Source organism: Astatotilapia calliptera, chromosome 15 (assembly GCF_964374335.1).
Source record: "Astatotilapia calliptera chromosome 15, fAstCal68.1, whole genome shotgun sequence".
Classification (NCBI taxonomy): domain Eukaryota; kingdom Metazoa; phylum Chordata; class Actinopteri; order Cichliformes; family Cichlidae; genus Astatotilapia; species Astatotilapia calliptera.
The window spans coordinates 17,961,743-17,984,682 of record NC_137436.1 but is presented as its reverse complement, the minus strand read 5'-3'; the positions used below and the strand labels follow the sequence as shown (position 1 = coordinate 17,984,682).

Genomic DNA, 22,940 nt, shown 5'->3' with positions numbered 1-22,940 from the left:
CACAGCGGAAATCAAGACTCATCAGACCAGGCAATGTTTTTACAATCTTCTATAGTCCAGTTAGAGAGCTTGTGGTAATCGTTGTCTCAGTTTCCTGTTGAGTTACTGTTGCTTTCCTTTTAACTTGAAGCAGTTTGGCTGTTCCCCTCTGATCTCTGGCATCAACAACAAGATATTTTTACCCAGAGAACTGCTGCTCACTGGATGTTTTTTCTCTCACATGGTTCTCGGCAAACCCTAGAGATGGTTGTGAGAGAAAATGTCAGTAAGCAGCAGTCTCTGAAATACATCTGACACCAATAACCAAGAGCCACTTAAATCACCTTTCTAATGAAGCCAAATGAAGTGGTTCGTGAGTGTATACTTTATCAGTAATAATATCAGCAAGTACACCATAAACAGTTAATAGACCTTCTGTTCTGAACTGCAGCTCAGACTAATTATGTGATGAGACTTTTTCATTTCCTGCCTTTCAAAACTAATACAGTTATCTATTTATTTAACAGTAAACAGCTATATTAAACTGCACAGTGAGTGCAGGAGAGGGAAGACAGAGCGAAAATTGTAAGTCTGACAGACGGCCACTGGAGCTGCCTCGTCAGCTGACTGGCCGGGTGTGTGTGTGTGTGTGTGTGTGTGTGTGTGTGTGTGTGTGTGTGTGTGTGTGTGTGTGTGTGTTGGTGCAAAATTTACACCTGCTGTTAGTCTAACTCGCTGGTAGTCAAGGTTAAGGGGAGCAAACTGAGAGGCCTGCAAACTGGTGCCAGGTCTGGATTATGGCCTCGACATGTTGTAGTGTGTGCACTGGTGTGTTTTCAAAGAAACTATTTTCCTGTCTCACAGGCCAAGGCCACAGATATTCAAGGTGCTCACTCCACAGTGTTCTGACATTTGTTAGCAATTAGCCTCGGCCACAAAACTGACATTCAACAAAACACACGGACCCTCCCTGCCTCTCTCTCCCCCTCCCTTTGCCTTTGCATTCTGTCCTTTTCCCTGTCCCGCCCTCGTTTTTTACTTTCTTTGTTTCCCTCCCATCTCTCTCTCTCTCTCTCTCTGCCTCCCTGCCTTCTTGCTTATATCTCTCTTACCAATCTTGTGCTTTCTCTTCATCCTGCCATGCTCCAGTTGTCCCTCCCTCTATAAAGCTACACATGGTTTCTGTCTAAGGAGGTTTAGCTTTATCAGGCTCTGGATGGGGAAGGGATGATGCCAGAGAGCTGCAGGCAAATGTGCAAAAGTTAGATGAGCTTTGATCACCTACCTTCAGCATCGACAATTTTTTCAGAATATTTCCAATAATCCAGATATTGCATAGTTATTTTTTTTCTAAATTTTAACAAAGATTGTTTTATTCTTCACTACACTGGATGTGAATGAACATCTTTTGTGCATGATTTGCTTCTTTTTTTCAAATTTGGAGGTGCTTTTTTTTTCTCACTTTCTCTGGAAATTTGGTCACCACTGGAACGATGCGCATGAATGACCCATTGGTACACTGCTGACTACTTCTGCTTTTCCTTTGCACTTGATTTTGAGAAGAAAAAAAAATAGACCGCAACAAGTTGGCAATACTGCAGACGATATCTGGAGCCAGAAATCATGAAAGGTAAAGAGACTTCACCTACAACATTACATCTTAGCATCTAGAAATGCAACTTTGCCCTGTTTCACCAACTTTTGAACATGCAAAAGATCCATCTGATGAAAACGTAGGTGAATTTCCCAGTGTGGAAAACACTTAGAAATGTAGTGAGAAACATTATGTCTCATGGTGAGATGCAGACAGGCACCTGCGCAGGGCACTAACAATCACATATGCTTCTCATCATCTCTGAAACCTGGCAGTGCAGATCCTGAGAAAGTGCACGTGTGTTGTTGTTGGATGTGACACTTTGATGAGTCATCTTTAAATCTCTGTAATGCGTACATGCGTGCACCACAGCCTGGTCTCATAAAACTTTAGATACTCTCTAGCCATGCCAATCTACCGCAGACTGAATTAATATTCCGCTTAAGATAGGGCGGGTGAAAATATACGAGTTGAATTTGAGTATTTTTACAACAGTCTATGCAAGGAAAACTGCCAACAGCTGTGAAGAAAGCAGAAGTACTTAGATAGTTTCCAGAGATACAGTATGCACAGCAGTCACGTGGGGGAGTGGATACAGAGGGAATGACTGAGCAGGAGTGAGAGGGAGAAGCCAAACAGAACTAACAGCTTGAAAATATGTGGAGATGTCCTCACATATTCATTATCATAACTGATAATTATTTTTTTTTACTTTGAATGATCTCTTTTAACTTTCAAGTTTTATGTTTATCATATAAGAAGAGTATATTTACTGGAAATATCAATCTCTACCTCTAACTGGTACATCGAGCTTAAATGGGGGAGAAGCTGCACATGAACCACAAGGCGACACAGCAAATTAACTCCAAGAACAGTACTCTTCTCAGCCACACAATGCAGGAGGTCTGTTAGTGGTTTCAGTCCAGCCCAGCCAGAACAAAACATGCTGCCTCATACATTCCTCCCAGAATGGAGAGGAGAGGGAGAGTCCAAAAACAAGGAGGTGCAGGGAAAGGAAAAGCAGGCAGACAGGTGTATGGCTGGCAAAGGAAAAGGAAAGAGTGAGCAAAGTGGAGGCCTGAGTGCAATTTTTGCTGTGGAAGCTTTATATAAATTTACAGTCAACGCATCATGAATTTGAAGTGAAAGGAGAACAAGGACACTGAGTATCTGGAAGCTGTGTTGGCTTCTTGTCACTGTATTCAGAGTGCGTTTCCTCATTTGTTTTTACTAGCTTGGATTCATAATCTAAATGTTTCTCCTGGGCATTTTCATGTTTCCACACTAGAGCTGGCAGCACAAAATGTTGACTGTGATGTTGAATCTGCAACTTGATCTTTAATTAAGACCTTAGCAACATTATAAGTTCCAGCTATAACAGTGGCTGTTTGTTTATTTTTCTTCCCTCTTCTCACCACTTTTATGTGCAAACAGAGCTTAATTCTTTCACTGCATCACAGTTCGGATACTTACATTACCGGACTTCGATGAACCACGTGGACTACATACTAAGTTGTTTATGAAAAACCTTTGACAGGGTCATAGCAACTTGTTGAGCCCCTGACTGCACAAAATACTAGATTCTTCTAGTTGTAGTTGACAGTTTAACTCACACAAACACAAACAATGCCAAAACTAAGGTAACGGCAGTGCCCAAATAGAATTTGATACTGAATTTGTCAGACAGACAGCAAAGCCTCCTGCTACTGACTGAAATGTTGCTCTCTTTCCATGCCACACCCAAAACAAAACCAAAAACTCTTGTTTACCGTTTTAGTGTAATTAATTAATAATAGCATTAATTACCTTTATTTCTACATCTCTCAGTATCTCTCACAATCAGAGTTACATGCTGATTCCTAGAATTGACAAAAAATAGCATTAAAACATTCCAAAATCCATGAAATGAGCTAAAATAAGAACACAAAAGAACAAATTTAAGATGACATCATTTTAAAAAACCAAATACAAATAGATAGATATAGATTTTTTTAGGTTGTTTAATATTAGCTGAAAAAGTTTGTTCCACAGCATTGGGCTTAAAACTGTGAAAACATGGTCCCCCTTTGTTTTAAGCCTGGGCGGTCGAACCTGTAACAGTAACTACAGTAACAGTAGCTCAGTGCAGTTCAGGTGGTAGCGTCACCTACTAACTGGAAGGTCAGGGGTTCAATCCCAGTCTGCGCGAGTGGGTGTGAATTGGTGAATGAGGCAAGTTGCGGAAAAGTGCTGTATAATAACTGGTCTATTTATCATCTTTTGGGTATGTGGCAGTACATGGTGTTAGACATTTTGAGATGGATAAAATGGAGCCATACCATTAACAGATTTAAAAGTAATCAGAAAATCTTAAATTGTTTCTGTAGGGAATGGGAGGCCAGTGTCTTATACACTATAAATGGGAAACTGCTTGATCATTTAGGCATGTATACAGTGAGTTTCAATGGCAATGGTAGATGAAGATAAAAACATAAAATCCTGTGTGCGTTAACAGCAGCTTAATTGACAATGTCAGTAAAAACAGCAAAATATAATAAAGCAAAAACACGACTAGTAAGTGTAGACCTTTATGAACAACAATGTTTTGAGTCTGTTTTTAAATGTTTGCACAGATGCACAGACATATCTGATCTCAACTCAGTGATCACAGTGGTCGAATCTGGAGGAGATGAGGGTGTGAATAAGCTGTCATATTACATGGACCAACTAGTCTGACCTCAGCCATGTTTCTAATCTGTGCAAACAAGACTGGATAAACACACTAGTTGAAACTAAGATGACGATGAAAAAAACACCCAGGTTCAAGCAGGTTAATTTGAATGGATTCTTAGTTATCCAAGGCAAGTAATGTAGCTAATTTAGCTTATTCTGTTAGCTTTGCAGGTAAGTTTTTGGACTCTGAGGTATACTGGATTAATTTTTATGAGTTTTAGTTGAAATCCTTACAGAGATGTTATTATTTAATAGGATTTTGATCCATTACTGTTTTGTTTCTTATGCTGCTGTTGTTTTTAGTCGAGCCAAACAAAGGCATTCAAGTTTTTGTAGTACTAGTTTCTGTGGTGCGGCCTATTTTGATTTGGTACAGTTGAGCAAACACTGGTGTTAATTAGACTCCAGAACAAAAAGAATAAAAAATGAAAAATGATGTCCAAGCTGTCAACTGTACACTTTGGCTAGAAAACCTTTGGAGTGAAAAGATGAAGAAATGATTATAAAATATGAGGGTGAGTAAATACAGAAAGGCTTAGTTGTTGAAGATTGTACATTTCCTTTGGCCTTGCAGTCTTACTGTATAAAACTAACCAGGCCTGCCTTGCTTCTTTTTTTTACTTTCTCAGCCTGGTTTTCCAAATCAGTTTAATCTAGAAAAAACATCATCCATTTACTGGATGTTAACTGCAAAGATCTTGTGTTTTACTGCCTAACCACAATAAAAGAGTGCTCTATTGAAATGGCCTTTCTATACATTCTGGTTCACAGTTTGCAGCGACACATACCGACCATTTATATTCTTTTGCAGAAACCACGCATTCCAGTCACAGGGCACCTAAATGGCTGAGATGTCAACAAAGCTTTAGAAAGGGACTCATTTTACTTTATGAGTTGTGGTCAAGACCTCCACTCTGATCTGGAGGAGGCCCCCTCTCCTAACTCTGGTTCCACTTAAGGCTTGGATTTGCAGGAGGAGGAGATTTTACTGGTCAAAACAGCAGAATGAACCAATGAAGGATGGGAACATGAAAAACTATTATGATGTGGAGTAGGCATCTCTATTTGAACAGAAAATTGGATAATGCAGCGAGTGATGTGGGGAGGTCAGAGGGCATACAGAGCCTGTTATTTACAGAGGATAACATTTTGCACAATGCCTGTAGCGAAAGTAAAGTCCAAAGGGAGAAAAAGGGTGGGTATGGGGTTTGGAAAGTCCAGAGCCCCCTGAGATAAAACCTCAGCAAAGGAACCACAAACTGAAGTGGTGCTGCTTTCACGAACACTAAAAGTCAGAGAGTAAAAGATCAGAACGACATCCTGAGATCTGACTGTTAGACTTCACAAAGTTTCTATATATATTTTAACCTTTCTTCTGCACACTTTTCCCTTAGAAGTATATCAGGGACACAGGAAAGGCTGTTCCAAAACTGCTAGTGTTGATATTTGTACATCATCTACACACGAGGGCTTTGACAGCAACAGGAGTTACCTGTGGATGCTTGTCTGCATGACTCAGTAGTTTTTGTCTGTGGCTTTCATGGTAAAGCTACAGCATAAAGCAATGCCCCCAAACCAGTCCACCAAGAGGTGGCTTTCAGAGTTTGGTGTGGAAGTGTAGCTGATCTCTGCTCCATCCAACACCTGTGGGATAAATGGGAATGTAGACTGCGAGACCACTTTGTGTGAACGGGACCAAGAAAAACTTTGCAAGAAGAATGGAGGCTGTTGTAGCAGCAGATGGTTTTTGGCATTTCTGGCTGTGTTTTATAATCTTTATTCCTATTAGTGTTCACACTGAGGACATGAACTATTCATCGCGCACAGAAATACCGAATGTCTCAAATGTCTCACAAAGAATGTCCAAAATATAAATATATTTTGATTGTTTTGTACTTTTATTCTTATTTTTAATCTTGTTGGACACGAAATGTATCTATTTCTATTTCTAGTCCTTGGTTTATGATTGTTTTCTGATTATGATGCATCTTTATGTTGCATATTCTGTCCTTCACATGTTTCCTCTAAAAAAGCAAAGAGTTCAGTGATGTTTGTTTACCTAAACTGTGTAAATCTGTTGTATATAATAAGGTTCACACATTTTTAAACACCTTTTTTTAGCTGTTTAACAAAATATACTAACGTCATATAATGAGTATGGGCTTTGCTTTAATTTGAAAGATTGTAAACAAATATTGTATTAACCACCATGCCTTCACAGCCATGGCTCAAAAGACTTATTTTAAATCCTTTGTGAATGAGGTCTTTGAAGTTTGGAATCAGGGGACCACCAAAGAATGGGATTTCTACTATGATGTTTTTCCAGGCCTCTAGTTCTTCTCTCCTAACTCTAACTCCTCATTTTCCATTTCTTTGTTTGTCTTTCTACCTTCAGCTTTCTCTTTTAAGTGAAATCCATTCTTGATCGATTTGAGATCAGTTGATTAACTCCAGCGTCGCTGCATATTTCACCTCCTATCTTTCAAAAATTCCTGGCTTGCTTTTGCTGTATTTGTTGGGTCATTACCAACCTGTGCTGTGGAGCACCATCCAGCTGCAGCCAGCTGAATCTTCCTGATCCTTATCTTAGTTTAATCTGTCTAATGAGCGAATGTTCTGAACTATTTTCTATAGTGAAGTATTGTATTACACACTTTTTTTTAAAAATAGAAAATTGACATGGCTTCCTCCTGGATAAGGCTCGACCACCTTGCTTGACCATGGAAAGCATCCTATGATCATCCACGACCTTGGTCCTCTGTGGACCTCAAACTTTTTATGCAAATAGCCACATTCATCAAATAACTGTGACCTGAATATGTTTTATACGCAAATTGTGCTTTCACATGTCCAAAAATATATACACCTAACTGCATGTACATTAACAATGCTGAAAACTCTGACTACTCTATATCCATGTAAGGTCTGTAACTCTGTTACATAGGTCACAAGCACAGTTACCATATAATCAGGGCCAGCTGCTTTCAAGATAACTTACCTGCCAGGGGGGAAATGCCCAGTTATGTAAAGTATAAATGCACTGGGATCTGAAAGCAATGAGATTTTTATGGGTGTAAAAGTAATCTGCATGTGACCACATCCTCAGGGAGGAAGGTCTAGCCAGAGATCTAACCCCTGACTGCTGCTGAGTATGCCTGGGATGTACTGGAATGAACTGGAGGATGGGGTACCTATGTACAGGTGTCCATTACCACAGCTGTTTAGCAGCATGGATTACCTACATAATACCCTTCAGAAGGTTTTATTGTTTTGGTTGGTTTATTAGATAGAAATCTGTTTTTATTTTCTTCACTTTTATCTTATTACACCTCGCAGCAGTTATCCTAAACCCTGAAGGTGTTATTCTCCCTTAATGATGAAATTTGAACCAGCTGAATCAATGTTGCAAGGGTGCTTTTGAATAATCTGACCTTATCAGTGACAGGAAAACAAAGGGTTGGGTTTTATGTGAGCTGTTTATGCAGATGCTCTGTGTTTGTTTAATTTGGAGGGAAATGCTTTCAGACCATAGGTGGTAGGTTTGTGAAGCACCGCAAATTAATAAGACTGCCTTTCCACTGAACCAAAACATCCTTTTAATATGGCAGGGTTGTGTTGTGCTGCTGTCAGATCAGCTCAGTTCTGGTCTGTGTGTGTGTTGGACACGACAGCTTCCCCACTAATGAGACAGACATAAGAGGGGTTTTTTTCCACTGAGAGAAGCGAAAACACGACTAAAAAAAGGCGCAAGTCAAAGGAAGCAAAGGAGAGTCATACATGTAGGGTTGTTCGATATTTCTTGTTGAATACAGTTTTAGAATTTGAATTTCAACTTCCAGTAACAGACAGTGTGCTGGCATTCAAACATATTTATACCACAAAAGTCCAAAAGAATTCCAGGAATTCAGTTTTCCACCAAGTATGTGCTTTAGTCAGGGTGGGAAGGTCTCTGAACAGGATTTATACCTCTTTTAGACAGACATGAGGGCTCTTCACTAAAACCCCCATTTAAATGTATTACTACTTTTAATTTCACTGTTACAACATGAAGCCAGTTGCAAGATTTTTGAGCAATCCGTAATTTCGTTATGGTTTGTCAGGAAAATGGGAGATAGAATTGCACAAACTCTGTTTTTACCTTATGTTGTAAAGTTCTGAACACAAAGTTCTGAAAATTGCTTGCTGTTTGCAGGGTTAAATTTAGTGTTTTGGCCAACTTAGGTCAGCAGAAGAGACTTCAGAGTCCCAGTTTAACTAGTAGTGGAAATTACAAATTCAACAAATGAGTCATGGCTGAAAGATATGGAGGGGACAAGCTGTTAGGCAACAGTGCTAACCACCGTGTTACTATGTAATGATTTATTTAATGATGTTTTTATTTAACCCATTCTGGCACTTGTGGCCTTCCATACAGCACAGAAATCATGAAATAATTAATTAATTAAAATGGGAAATAATTAACTGAAATAGGGACATCAATAAATGCATCATTAATTAATTAAAATTACCGATAAATAATTAAATGATTTGAATGACACAAATTTAATTTAATTTAACTGATGACATGTTCAATCAATTATTTATTTATAAATATAGTTAATTCACTTTGGCACTTGTGGCCCTCAATACGGGTTTGGTTTTAACTTATAAAGAGCGTTAGAGAAAAAAAAAAATACCAGTAAGTGCCAAGTGTTGCAGGTATTTAGTTAAACAAGCACAGGCTGCAGATCACATCGAACACTTCAGTAACAGCTACACATTTGTGAAAGCTAATGAAAAAGATTTTCTGCTGATCAGAGTAGCTGGCCACCAGGTGCAGATTATTATAAAAAGTCTTTCTTGCCACTGTAAGCATGGCCTCAGTCCATATTAACCTGAAGTTCTTTCTCTCACTCTTTCCCCTTTCTACTCCCTCCCCTTTTCTCTGCCTCCACCCATCCTTATGTCAGCCTCAGTGTTTTGTGACTTGTCCACCCAGACCTGACCTCAGCCATTTCAGCACTGACTCACATAAACATTTACCTCATTGCTGCTTTTGCAAGTGTATACTTTCTTCTATCAAAACTTCACTAACATTGTTCTCCAAATAGATCCCATGGTTTAATTTCATTTGACCTAACCTAACATATATTTTCCCTAATTTCATCCAAGCCTTGAATCCCTGTTTGTTTTCTCATTTGTGCCATGTGGAACCAGAACCCAGTCATCTAAGGGCAACTGTGTGTGTCTGCATTACACAGACATTTCTTTTTTTTTTTTTTCAACAAAAGTTGTACTAAAACCGTTTCTCTAGTTTAAAAAAAAATTAATGTCTTACAGTCCACCATTAGTTTAATTCTCCTGCTGTTTTTTGTCCTATTTTTTCTCACTAGCGGAGGCCAGACCTCGCCTGATGTTGAGATGATCTTGTGGCTAACTGCAGAGACTGATCCATAGCAGAAATTCCCCAACATGTTTTTGCAACACAGAAACATTTAAGGCAGTTTTCACTTATATAACAATGCACAAAAGAGACCAAAGTTATGTTGCACAGTGGAAATCTCAGACCAAACAACTCTTACACCTGCTCATTAGCATGTGGCAAACCTTTCACTAAATGCTGCAACCTCTGACTCTTTTTTCCCACAGCTGTATTGTGCAAAGGAGTAGTTCCTTAAAAACACTGTTTTTTTTATAGCTCTAAACATTCATTACATAGTCTAAATAAATGTCCATATCTTTGTCAAAATGTCACAAAAGAAATACTAGACATGCTACGTTGCTGCTGAAGGAAACATTCAGGGACTAATAAGTCACCAACAAAACAGTCAAAGTAATCATTTAATGTCACATTCCAAAAACAATCCATAGAGATGTTTTTCACTCTAAGGATTCCACACAAAGACGGTTAGGATGGAGGTGCGACAAACACAGCTATCATTCAAACAGGAGACTCTCGCTGCAGATGGCTGCTCCTCCCTGAGCCTGGTTCTGCCGGAGGTTTCTTCCTGTTAAAAGGGAGTTTTTGCTTCCCACTGCCGCTAAAGTGCTTGCTCATAGGGGATAATATGATTCTTGGGTGTTTCTCTGTATGTATTATTGTAGGGTCTACCTTACAATACAAATCACCTTGAGATGACTGTTGTTGTGATTTCCAGCTCCTCTTCTTCAGAAACAGTTTCCCCTGTGGTCAGCATGAGTGATTGCTAAACTTCCAGCTCCACACCCACAGTGTCCCAGGTGCAGTTGTATGCTGCACATTTAATAACGTGCAATAAAGCCCCAGCACTTACTTACAGCTATGAAAACATGAAGTCAAATGCATCTGGGGATTTTTAAGTAATCTAGCTTCATTTGGTTTGTTAGGCACTCTGTGGTCATATCAAGTCATGCTTACTCCAGCCTTTTCCATGACTGTGTGTGATAACAAATTTCTCAGACTCACAAACAAACACATTTTCTCATGCTTTGCACCACCGTGGGACTGGTTTGTCCTGAGTGAGCAACAATTCAGAGAAAACATCTAAAAAGAACAAAAACATGCATTTTCTGGGACAGCAGCTTCATGCTGTGTGCACTCGGTACAATGCACACTTCAAGGGAAACAGGGAGGCAGCTGGTTTGTGTGATTTATGAGAGGAGTAATAAAACCTCTTTGTGGCTCCAGAGGAGCTGAATTTCACTCAGCTTCATTTTTTAAACGTCTGCTTTTTGTGTCTCTTTGACAGACAACTATGGTGGATATGAGAACCAGCTTTTCAAAGGTAATGATCAAGCTCTTTTGTTGTCCTTGGTGAAGAGCCATGGATGTGAACCAGTTCATTATGCACGACTGTCAATTTGCCCTCACTTGTATTCACATTCACATACTGGAGGTTATGTGGCTCTGTTGACATAAACCACATTCACACTGACTGCAAATAGTGGCCTCGAGTAAACTTCTCGGCTGATGTAATTACATCCATAGCCTGTGAGATTTATCATAAGAAACCTATGATTACAGCTCTGTTTAATAACAAGTGTGTGGAAACTAGCCTGTTTAATGGATCAACATTGACTATTCAGATATGAAAACTTATCCATCACCTTTCAACCCTTATGTGCTTCTTTTTAAGCCTTTCTATGACATGGAATGAAGATTTAAAGAATTGAAAATGACATAATGATGAATAAAACTTGTTTTATCTTTTCAACTTCTTTTGTTTGCATTTTCTTTGTTCTTCAGAGGAGGACTTCACTGGAGAGGAGGAGGAAATGCCTTCATTTAGAGGTAAGGGCCACATGAACAAATCTAACAATGAAAAACAGCATCATCTTAGGATGGGCTTTTTTTTTCTTCCCCCAGCAGTGACATATTGTGTACAAATTGTAGGTTTGGTGAGTTTGTTATGTTAAAAAGCTCCAGTCCAGTAATACAGTTTTAAAGTTTGCCTAACGTCAGTCCAATCAATCCATTATTTGTAATTGAAATCGTACCAGTTAAGTTACAATTAACTGAAGCATTTTAGCAAAAATGTTATTCGTAGAGAATAAAATACCAGATGTGAACAATTTTCAAGTTTTATATCAGTTTTAGCTTTGGGACATTATTATTCACTATATACTGACTAAATAGATCAGTTGCATCAGTCGAGTCAATAAATGGCAGAATATTGACAAAAAACCCTCTAAAGTAGCACATTCAGAGATTAAGTGAACATCGTTAGACGATAGAGGCTGAAGAGCACATTTGTTTCTCAGGAGTTGATTGAAAAAAAGAACAAAAAATAATGGAGTTACATTTTCCATGCATATATGAATACAAACACAAATGGAATAGTTGTGTGTCTCTCATATTAACTCTAAGATGATACTGAATAAGTCAGTTTGGTGTTATTCCTGTTGCCCCCAAGCAGGAGAAAATAAATAAAATGAAAAGATTTAAATGTTAAAATCATGTGCTGATGAGCCAAAACATCACGACAGTCCCTGCAGCCGAATCTGATCTGTCCCACTAAGAACTTTGGAGATGATATCTTGGACCAGGGTATTAGCTGTAGATATTTTAAATACTATACATATCAGTTCAACATGTACCTCCAGTATCTGCCAACTAAAGGCTCCGACAAGCCTTACCGTTTTGGAGATGCTTCAGTCTCTGCCTTAGGAACGTGGTTTCTATGTTTTAGCTACTATTGTTTTTGTTTTGTTTAACTAAAGAATCTGGATACTTCTTTTATGAGCGCTTCATTTTACAGTAGCTACAACTAAACGATCAGATCAGAAAATCAATTTTGTTTTTCGTTTGCTAATTTACTCACTTTGTTGACTTTGTTCGTGTGATTTGATCTCCAGGTCGTAGTCGAGGTGGCTGTGTGCGGTGCCAGCAGAGCCATTCTCTTCAACTGGCTGTCAAAATCCTCTATGGATTTGTTGCCTTCCTAATCATAACTGTTGCAGTGCTGGCTTCACTTGGTGAGCTCAACTTGACTTTTGATTTGCTCTAAATGAAAACACAGAGGTCTTCCTCATGCAGAGATTGGTTGGACGCATTCAGCTCTGTGCATTAAAATGAGTGAAAAGCACATCAAATTTCTCTACATACATTTTAGTTGCCTGAATAGTGCACTCCCCAAACTCCCATAGATCAAGTGAATGTGTTCCAGGATTCTGTTGCCCATGTTTTACCTGACAGTTACTCAGCAGCAGCAGGTGCTTTTTACATCAGCATCACTTTTTATTGGGCTTGAAAGCCGTAAATCTTTATGGTTTACAATTGTTCAGGGACATCAGAGGACAGAGTCAGGCAAGAACTGATTCAAAATCCCTCAACACACAGAAGGCTGCATTCAGATACACATCCTAATAAAGCCCAGTTTTGAATTAGGTGTGCCACAAAATGCGTGTGGGCGTTTTGTGTAATTTTTCATTTGCACGTGTGCTGGAAACCTGGACGGAGTGTGCATGTTCATCATCGGCCATCAGCAAGTGGTTTCAGCAAACATTTGGTTGTTAGGAGAAACCACTTTTTTGACCCCTTTATGCTTAATTTCCTTCTTTTTAGACCATTTCTGCACCTAATAATGTTTTTTTTATTTTGCATGTAAAGAAAAGCACACAAATCAGACACCATTCATTTTCAGTGTAGGATTTAAACCACAGTTAGTTAAGAGTTTTAGCAGAATATCAGATGGAAATATGCCTTTGATTTTTCTTTAGTTTTCTCCCTTTATATTTACAAAAATACTATTTTACTGAAGCAAAACTGTTCCCCCAGAAACTGTTCCAAACTCTAAAAAGAGGAAACCTCAAGTATTTCTCTTGTCTCTAATTCATACAGAGCTACACTGAAAATCAAATGCATATTTTACCATTTGTTTTTTTCTACTATAAAGGACAATTAGCTGACTAATTTGACAGCTGATACTGTTGCAAAAGGTTCTCAAATCGCAAAAAGAATAAAAAATATCACTTTTTCCTTTAAAACCTGATCATCAGCAAGTTTAACCACTTCTATAAGGGCAGTTTTGGAAGTTTACTGCATATCTTAACACAATGTTGCAATTTTCCCAGGACTGAATGTCTAAGCAAATTCACCCAAAGTTTAGAGAAGCAGTATCCTGTGCAATAGCCAGAAAGATTGCAAAAGACCCAAGATCTACATCTCAGACTCTACATCCCTCATTTGGTATGTTACATGTTAAAGTTAATGACAACGCAATTAGAAAAAGACTGAAGACGTATGGCTTGTTTGCAAGAGTTGCCAGGAGTCTTGCTATGAGAAATCCAGTTCTTTTTAAAAAGTGCACCACAGCATGGCTTAGCTTTGCAAAATACATTTGAATAACACACACTGACACTGTGTCAACGTCCAGTACAGCTGTGCAGCACCAAAGTACTAAAACTTTAATACCATTGGAAGAAGTCATGCACTTGGCCGCAAATCCCATCCGTGAATATGCACAAGAAGAGAAACAGTAACCTTTGATATTCAATTCCCTGATGAACATCTGTTTTTTAGCAACAGTTTTTTTTCTGCACAAAATATGGACACAGTTTTACCCCTTTATGGAAAAAATAGTTTGGGGAATGAAATGTGTTTTGTCACACTGAAAGCATTATTTTGAAACATATGCCACCAGATGCACACCCCTGCATACCCATAAAAAAAAGATTTACTCATTCACATTCATACATTTAAAATATATTCTGTTGCTTCAACGAATAGAAGAAGCCACAGGCCATGTTCAACTGCACTGCTAGTATGCGCACATGTGGAAGCATTTATATATGCAAACAAACTACAGAACGGCTTCTAATATTGCCCTGGCTCAAAGCTTAGGATGTTAAAAAGCTAACTGTTGCTAAACTGCTGTTAGTCACTTGGGAAATATGTTGAGGAATTATAACCTGACCAGCTGGATAAACCATCATACATAATTAGTGTTTAGGCCAATGAAAACTTTAGGTGTTTTGTTGTCAGGGCTTAAATGACAACTTCCTGTTTTTACTCCTTTAAATATCTCTTATTTCCTGTTAACACCAAGTTACTGCTGTTAATTATTTCCTCCTTACATGATTAAATCTAATGATTTCATTCCCCATTTACCCCAGAGCACTCGGATCGCTCACTGTTATTGTTCCTTTACTTATATATAAGTTATAAATATATAAGTACAACTGTTTAAAAATACTTTGAAATATTTATGTGTAATTCTGTGTACTCAGTGTTCAGGAAGGTGGACAGCCTCTCTGAAGAAGAGTCAGCTTACTACAAAAAGATCACAAAGGTCCAGCAAGGAATAGAGGGTAAAGTAACTTTTTTTAATACTCACTTTGATCCTATAAGAACTATGAGAAAATATCAAGGAATAATTGTTTTTTCACAGATAACAAAGTTTTTGCACATTTGTTGAATTGAACTGTTTTACTTACATTCCTACTAACTTCTGGGATTTTATATATTCCTAAAACAGCTTTAATTGTGTTTCAATTTAAAGCATGACAGGAGTTGGCTGTCTGTGAATATTATCACATGGATCAGCACATTTTAACATATTGGAATTCAGGAAGGTTTACCTTACAAGCTTCAGCTGATCGTTTATACATTAGTTTTCTTCTTCTATTCACCTGATTACACATTAGGAACTTGGTTGTGTGGTCAGCTGTCAAATACAGTAATTTAGAGCATCCTGCCTCTTTTCCTGTGCCATCTCACGTCCTTTTTAACTTCCCATCCCAGATGTGAGGACCACATCTAACTGTTCAGGCTGCCTGGATGCAACTCTGTACAGTGAGGAGATCAGTAAACTGAAGAAAGAGTTTGAAGACATTCAGAGAATGATACTGGCACAGGAGCAGGTATGGTGGCCTTCAAAAAAAAGCTCAAATAATAAAAGGGGACCAGTAGTTTAAAGCCCAAAGAAAATTTACCACCATTTCTTTCTTCTCCAGGTCCTGGACCAAGCCTCCAAGACCCAGTCGACACTAAAGGATACAAGTAACCGGCTGACACGTGACATCCAAAACCACCTTATGTCAATCAAAGTTCTCAATCAGTCACTGGAAAGATACCTGGATCGGGTGGAGGGCTGGAAGGACGTGGTTGAAGAAACTCAGGAGAAGATAAAAACACTGCTGGAGGATTCGTTTGACATCAAAGCTACAGCGCATCAAGTTAATACAACAGTGGCACACAGGTGAATGAAAAGCTGAGAAAGGACAGATGTGACTAGATCATACACTTAATGGAGCATGCTCAGTGTTCAGATTTATGAATGGAGGAAAGCATTTTGCAACACCAGTAACCTTAAACTATACAGCATCCACAGCCTGCCGGATTATTTCAGTTTTTTCTTAACTCTACGTGTATTCACCTTTAAGGGTGATGCTCATTTATAACTCAGTGTTTTTATTCTTGCACTCTACTAGAGTAGCTTTGCGCGATTCAAGGTTCATAATAATCCTGATTTAGGTTATATTGGGCCTTGGTGCAGTTCTCAATATATCCAAAGTTCTTGTTGGTTGCCCTTGATAAACAAATTATTAGAACATCATGTACATGTGTGCATATGTGTCTGAAATAACTCTATCAGGGATATTTGCCCTTATTATCAACACTGCTGCTAACTCCCATCTTCTGTGATCCCTCTACCTGTTAGTACACAGTGGATAGATGCCCTGCAGAGAAAAGCAGATGAGGATACGTATGTCCTCCATAAATTAACCAGTGACTGGCAGAACTACAGCCGGGTTCTGAGTGCTATCAAGTCCAACACCAGCAGCACAATGCAAACCATGCGCTTCCTACAGAACAACATCGTAGCAGATCACCAAAGGATCGCCATATCCACTGAGCTCTACTATGATCTCACTCACCAGGTTAGTGCATTTGTAAGCTTGATTGTTCTTAGATATTCATAAACAGACTGTGTTAAATAAAAAATCATTAATCATTAATAGAAGAGATATGGTTGTTTACATGGCCATAAATCAGTTAGGAGGAACAGTTATCGGGATTTAAATTGATTCTAAGTTAACTTGTCCTTTGGGGAATCAAATGGTCAAGTTGCAGCTGGACAGTCTAATCTCTTGTAAATCAGTAAATCAAGCAATTTGGGGACGTGTGAGGATAGGATCCAGATTGTTTGGGTGTTTTCTGCAGGTGATGAACTTACAGATGCAGCTAGACAACGTGTCAACATTCACGGACGAACATGAGGAGAACATGCATGACCTTCACTACCATTCAAGGTAACATTCAAAACACTCAATGTCCTTACACTGACTTTCTCGTGTTAAGGCTTAATATACTATCAACTTCCTGATTTTTACATTAGTCTGACTTATGTGAAAGTTAAATACTGAAACAAGTGATGTTTACATATCATGAAGTCTATTATATGTGTATATATTTATTTATATACACAGAGAGACATATCATTCCAGCCATCACAAACTTCTGTCCTCTTTAGGTACTATGAGAACCGGACGGGTGAGCGGTTCTCTGCCTTGGATGGTCGCTTGAACTCTATTGAGATGGAAATTGTCTCAATCTCCTCCAGCGTCAATGCTACTGTGAGCCACGTCCAAAGCATGTATAAGTACATCAACACAGAGAGCTCGTCATGCCAGACTCGCCTGGGCAGACACACCGATGAACTGCAGGTTGCAAAAAACACAACAACTATATTGTAGTTTTTGGAGTTATTTCTGGAGACCAAGCGTTTTTCCGAAATGCTGAAACATATTGCAGTTTCCGTCTGGGTCGTACTAGTTGTCCAATACTAACAGCTTTCAGATTTAGAGTCAGCAAGTGAAAATTCTTAAAGTACACACAAAAGACTCCCAGTAGCAAAATGCTTGTTGTAATTTGCATGATCACTTGGGCTAGTGAGTTAGCTTTAAGGTTAGTTAAGCTGATTTTTGATTTGCCACATAAACTTCTAATATTTAGCCCTTCCATTGTTAAATTCCAACTGCTTCTCATTATCTATGCGCCCCCCTCCTCTCTTTTTTTGTGCAGAACTTGAACAACACAGTCTTGCTACTGCTGCACTTAGCTGACACTCTAAGGCAGCAGAACCTGTTGCTGAATGTCCGACTGGACATGGACATCAGGAATTTGTCTATGGTGATGGAGGAGATGAAACTAGTAGATGTTCACCATACACAGCTAATGCAGAACTTCACTATACTTAAAGGTGGATGTTGCTGTGTATAAACAACAAGAATAGCAAAGAATGCTTTGCTTTGATTTGTTTTTTCCTTTTACATTTACAACACCATCTGTTGTCAACAGGCGCTCCTGGACCCCCAGGACCCAAAGGGAACCGTGGTGAAAGTGGCCCAAAAGGACCCATTGGGCTGACTGGCAGCAAAGGTGACCGAGGCCCTACAGGAAATCGTGGACCTGCTGGACCTAAAGGTTCACCTGGTCCCAAAGGAGTACCTGGTGAAAGAGGCCCGAGTGGCAGTAGAGGGGCACAAGGTAGCAAAGGAGATAAGGGGTCCATGGGTCCACCAGGCCCAAAGGGTGAGAGGGGCCAGAAAGGTGATATGGGTCCCCCTGGTAAAGATTGTCTCCCAGGACCTCCAGGGTCTCCAGGGATCGAGGGCCAGGCCGGAATACCTGGCATTAGCGGGCCAATAGGACCCAAAGGAAAGCAGGGGCCAGTGGGGCCGCATGGACCACCAGGAGTCTCTGGACCTCCTGGCTTGGCGTGCAGCCATGACCGAATCAACAACCCCACACAAGGGACTGTGGCGCCTGCTGCTGGTTCCAAGAGACAATAGAGAGAAACATGGAGTCCAATGTAATTTGTCTCGTACGAAGAAGTTGAAGGGGTCATGGTCCAATGCCTAATTATCAATTTCTATGAAACTGAGGAGGACAATGAAGAACTTAATGAACAAGTGCATCAAATCAAATTTAACATGGGGGAGTTAAAAAGGGTTTTCCTGATCCTGTGCTGAACTAAAAAGGAAGGCCTAAAACTATGACAGAACTGCTATTACAAACTGAACTGTTGGTGAGAAGTCAAAATGACCAAGCCTATAAGCTGACAGTGTTTGGAAAGACTTTTTGGAAATGGTCTTCACATAACTGATGGGTTCTCTTACAGTGGAAATTATACAACAACAACAAATTAATTTACGGAACAAAATAAAAAACAAAATCTCAAAATCAGTAGGAATATGAAAAAAGAAAAAAAAACATCCATTACTAAACATGAAGTCTTGCCTGTTTAATGTAGCAGAAGCAAAGAATGTGTTTGAGGTTGTTGTCAAGCCGCTAAAACCTCTTGGGGCATAATAAATGGAAGGGTTGTTAACCACAGATTTGGACTTAAGTAGTGGGGTTTTCCATCCAGACTAGCCAAAGGTTTACATTGTCATTCACGACTCTATGGAAAAATATCCACTCGTTCTGAGATTATGTACGCATTGCTGACATAACCTTGCCAATGGGGGGCACTGTTATTAAAGTGTCACAATTAAAACCAAAATCAGTTTTCATTGGAGGTTCAGAGCGGGTACTCTGAGAACCTTTTTTCCTTTAGTGGGTTCAAAGGTGATGAATTGTTTTGTTGTGGGTTTATTTTTCATGTGAATGTCTCTTACATGCAGTGATTTTTTTTTGTGGTAAAGTTGTTAGTTGAAAATAGTAAAAATGAAAGCTAAAACAACTGCTGCTGACATTAGAGATCATAATTGTGATAATTCTTAGTGTAAGATAGGAAGCTTGATATCACTCCTATATCTTACAGCATAGAGCTTAAAGTGGTGATAAATCTAGTTTAGCATAAAGACTGGGGACATAGAGGAAAGCTAGCTCAAGTCTTTCCAAGATACAATATGGAAAAAAACAGATTCAGATGTGCTTTTTGATCTTTGGAGATTAAATTAATGCTATTTTCCACTAGTATCCACTCAGCTTGACTCAACTCTATTCACTATTCTAGTGTCAGTCATTTTGAACACCACCTCAATGTACATGGGGTCGTGATAGCGATGCGGCCGAAAGTCCAGTGACTTGATTTGTATGTGCAACAAGCCCAACACACCAATGGAGGACGCTTAGGTGATGGTTTACCTGCTTCTCTGTCTACGGCTTTTTGTCCTTTCTGTGATGGAGTCACTCTCATGACTTATCAAATCACACCATTGGCCAATCAGTGGCATGCAGTCTGTTGATGTCACATTTTCAGATCGACTTAGCTCATTTGGAACGTTGGCCGAGCAGGTACTTAAAGCACCTAGTACCAGGTACCACCACCTAATGGAAAACCCCGAAAAACCGAGTCAAGTAGAGTTGAGCGGAACTGAGTTGTTACTAGTGCAAAAGAAGCATAAGTGCATCACCTCGTATATGTTGACACTGAGAGAGCTTTATTTTTCTCACATCTAGAAAGAAAGCAAATAAGCTCATTTCACTTTATGCGCTACTAATATTTTAAGACGTATGATGCCTGACAGGTCACAGAATTAAAGAAGTTTATATAAATTTATCAAGTATTAAAAATAAAAACACCAAAATTAGGGATAATTTTTCTTTACACTTTGATGATAGATATATGTTTTTTTAATGGTGTTTGGGTCTTAAGAAACACAAATAATCACTGATATGTCAAAGCGAAAGTTTAACAAAAAGAATATCATAAAATGTCTGTAAATCTGGATGATGTAATGAAATGCGACTGGCTTGCATTGAACTTCAATAAATGCTTATTGTAGAGTTTCTACCGTGTCACTATCCTGTTGAACTTCCAAAGATTATGTAAAGAAGGGAGACTGGTTTCATCCCTGCATCAAAAGACATGTCACAACCCTTCCCCATTAGATTTTTAAGCCTGATTCAATTGTCTGTATATAGCCTGGTATTTTAACATGAGTATGTATTATCTAAAACACAGATAATTTATAAATTTAAAGTCTATAGTGCAATTAGTGCAGTACAAAGCTGTGCACAAATGAGTCAACAACAAAAAATACTTTTGGAATGTTAAATATCACCTATTTTATGCAACCACAAAGCACTGTAAATCAGACTGTTAGATGTGACTACGATCAACAATCTGCACTGATATCTGAGAAAGGCTTGTGCAGCTGTGGACGAAACCAGATGAAAACCTCCCTGCAGAAGACTGTGGCTGCCCTGATCTCCTGCTGAATTATATTTTCACAGCCTTGCCCTCTTTTTCCCTGTGCTGGAACATCACATCCCTTGTGGGATGTTAAAGAAACCTGACCTCCAACAAAAACGTCCTTCAGAAAGCCACCAAAAATCCCTTATTCCTTCAGTCTCTTGAGAAGTTATAAGCATAAAGCGTTTCCTTCCTATAAAGCTGAAGCAAAAGTGTGAATTTCTGTCATTTTTAAATCATTTAGAAATTCTTCACCATAATTCAAACCATTTCTTGTCTTTCTATTTTGTAGTTGGGAAGCCCTAAAACAGACATGTCTAAACTCTTCCCATATGTAGAGCCATAAATCATTAGCAGTGATGCTAAACTGATGGATGGGGAATTTGCAGGGCAGAGTATTAAAGATATCACCACAAACAGCTATTAACAGACATGCAAACAATTGTGCAACTATGCTACATTTTTATTTGTTTTAAATACTTTACATACGCATCCCTCATTGTGCTTTTTTATTTAAACAATTATCATTTAATTATAGCCTACCTTGTTCACAATGTTCCGATCTTACTACCGCCCACCCTTGATGTCAGTTGCAGGATCATCAAGTGCTTGGACACACTCTGTATCCAATGGCAGGAATTATTTGCTAATTTCAGTTTGCACTTTGCACCACACGCTAACTTGGAAGGTATATTTGAGAACCTTAAACCTAAAACTTGCAGAGGTCACTGGAGGGGGGATTTTAATTACAGTTTCTTTACATATTATGAAGGCTCAGCATCTCTAACCCCAGACTCCTGTCAGAATAACACATAGCCAAAAGAGCAACAAATATTCATCATGTTTACCAGTGAAAATACTCTACTGTTGTCTTTTTGGTGCCCAAGTAAAGCTAACTGATTTTTTTGCTACTTATAGTTTATCTAGTAGATGTAGAAAAGTTTTGATTCACTTGAAAGTTGTATATTTTTTTTTTCAGATTACAACACTCAGTGACGCTGTAACATAAATAAGGAGCTGTCTGCTATGAGAAAATGTTCAAACCAAGGCATGTTGTGCTTACTGACCAGTATAAATCAACCCACCAGATTTGCTTTCACTTCAGAGTGAATTAAACTTCACTTTACAGAGTAAAAGCTCCAACTTCAAAATTTTCCTGAAAATCATTAATGGGGGGATGTAACACTTCTTCCCTCCCTCCACACCACAACTGGCTGGTGATAAAGAAGGTTCAGTAGTCGTAAAAGGCTGTATGTGGGAAACAGTTTATTACCAAAAACCCACAGGACCAATGTGTTCTGCTGATTGTGATGTGATGTCATGCCTGCACATGGCTGAACTGTGTAATGTAGAAAAAAAGCCCTGAACATCTGTAATTCACATTATAGGGTTAGGGTTAGTTGTCTTTTCAGCCCTCTTTGCCCTCCCATTTCTCAGGTGATATATTGCAGCCATAAGTAATTCTTTAATGGCCATGTTTAATTTAAACATGCTTACCTTTTTATTAAGATTGGCACCTCAAGCAGTGAAACTATTTACCTCTGTAAGTATAAAAGCTTTATAAATTAGATAACTTACTTTTCAATCTTCACTTGTCTCTTTAAGATAAAATTCTCCATTAAGAAGTCTGTTTGAGGGGTGGGGCGGGTCTTTTAGCTTTCTGTCTGTATGACAACTCGGGTTGTGTAATTTTAAGCATATTGACATTAAACCTGCCAGAAGTTAGAGGTAGCATACAGAGACATTACCTAACCTTCGTCAAGACACACGTACATGCACACACATATACCACAACATTTGAGACGTTAGCTAACTGTTGATTTGACAGGCCCCCAAAGAATTCATTACATAGACAGCTGTAAAAACACTCTGCTTTTCCCTGTGGCTCAGGTAACTCATACTATGTTTGTGTGTGTGAGAGAGAGGACAGATATCACACCTGCTGCAATGTGTGATTAACAAGTCACTGTTAAATAAACACATACTGGCTTACACTTGGAAAACACACACACACACAAAATCGTCACCAGTGATGTGGTAAAGACATTTTG

General features: G+C 38.9%; 1 protein-coding gene across 1 annotated transcript; it reads left to right on the top strand.

The window, feature by feature from the left end:
- The first annotated feature begins 754 nt into the window (after window positions 1–754).
- On the top strand, window positions 755–20,485 carry scara3 (scavenger receptor class A, member 3). The gene is made up of 12 exons (XM_026142836.2): window positions 755–1,609; window positions 10,993–11,028; window positions 11,490–11,534; window positions 12,599–12,718; window positions 14,972–15,052; window positions 15,486–15,604; window positions 15,698–15,942; window positions 16,405–16,624; window positions 16,908–16,996; window positions 17,218–17,410; window positions 17,769–17,946; window positions 18,045–20,485. The coding sequence occupies exons 1-12, from the start codon at window positions 1,603–1,605 to the stop codon at window positions 18,536–18,538; spliced, it is 1,827 nt and encodes a 608-aa protein (XP_025998621.2). The 5' UTR covers window positions 755–1,602; the 3' UTR covers window positions 18,539–20,485.
- Window positions 20,486–22,940: the final 2,455 nt, after the last annotated feature.

What these genes read in the sequence shown, in the direction of transcription:
- scara3 (XM_026142836.2), top strand. An exon ending in GGTCCAGCAAGGAATAGAGG is followed by an intron (nt 15,053 to 15,485) that starts GTAAAGTAACTT and finishes TTCCCATCCCAG; the next exon opens with ATGTGAGGACCACATCTAAC. An exon ending in GACACACCGATGAACTGCAG is followed by an intron (nt 17,411 to 17,768) that starts GTTGCAAAAAAC and finishes TTTTTTGTGCAG; the next exon opens with AACTTGAACAACACAGTCTT.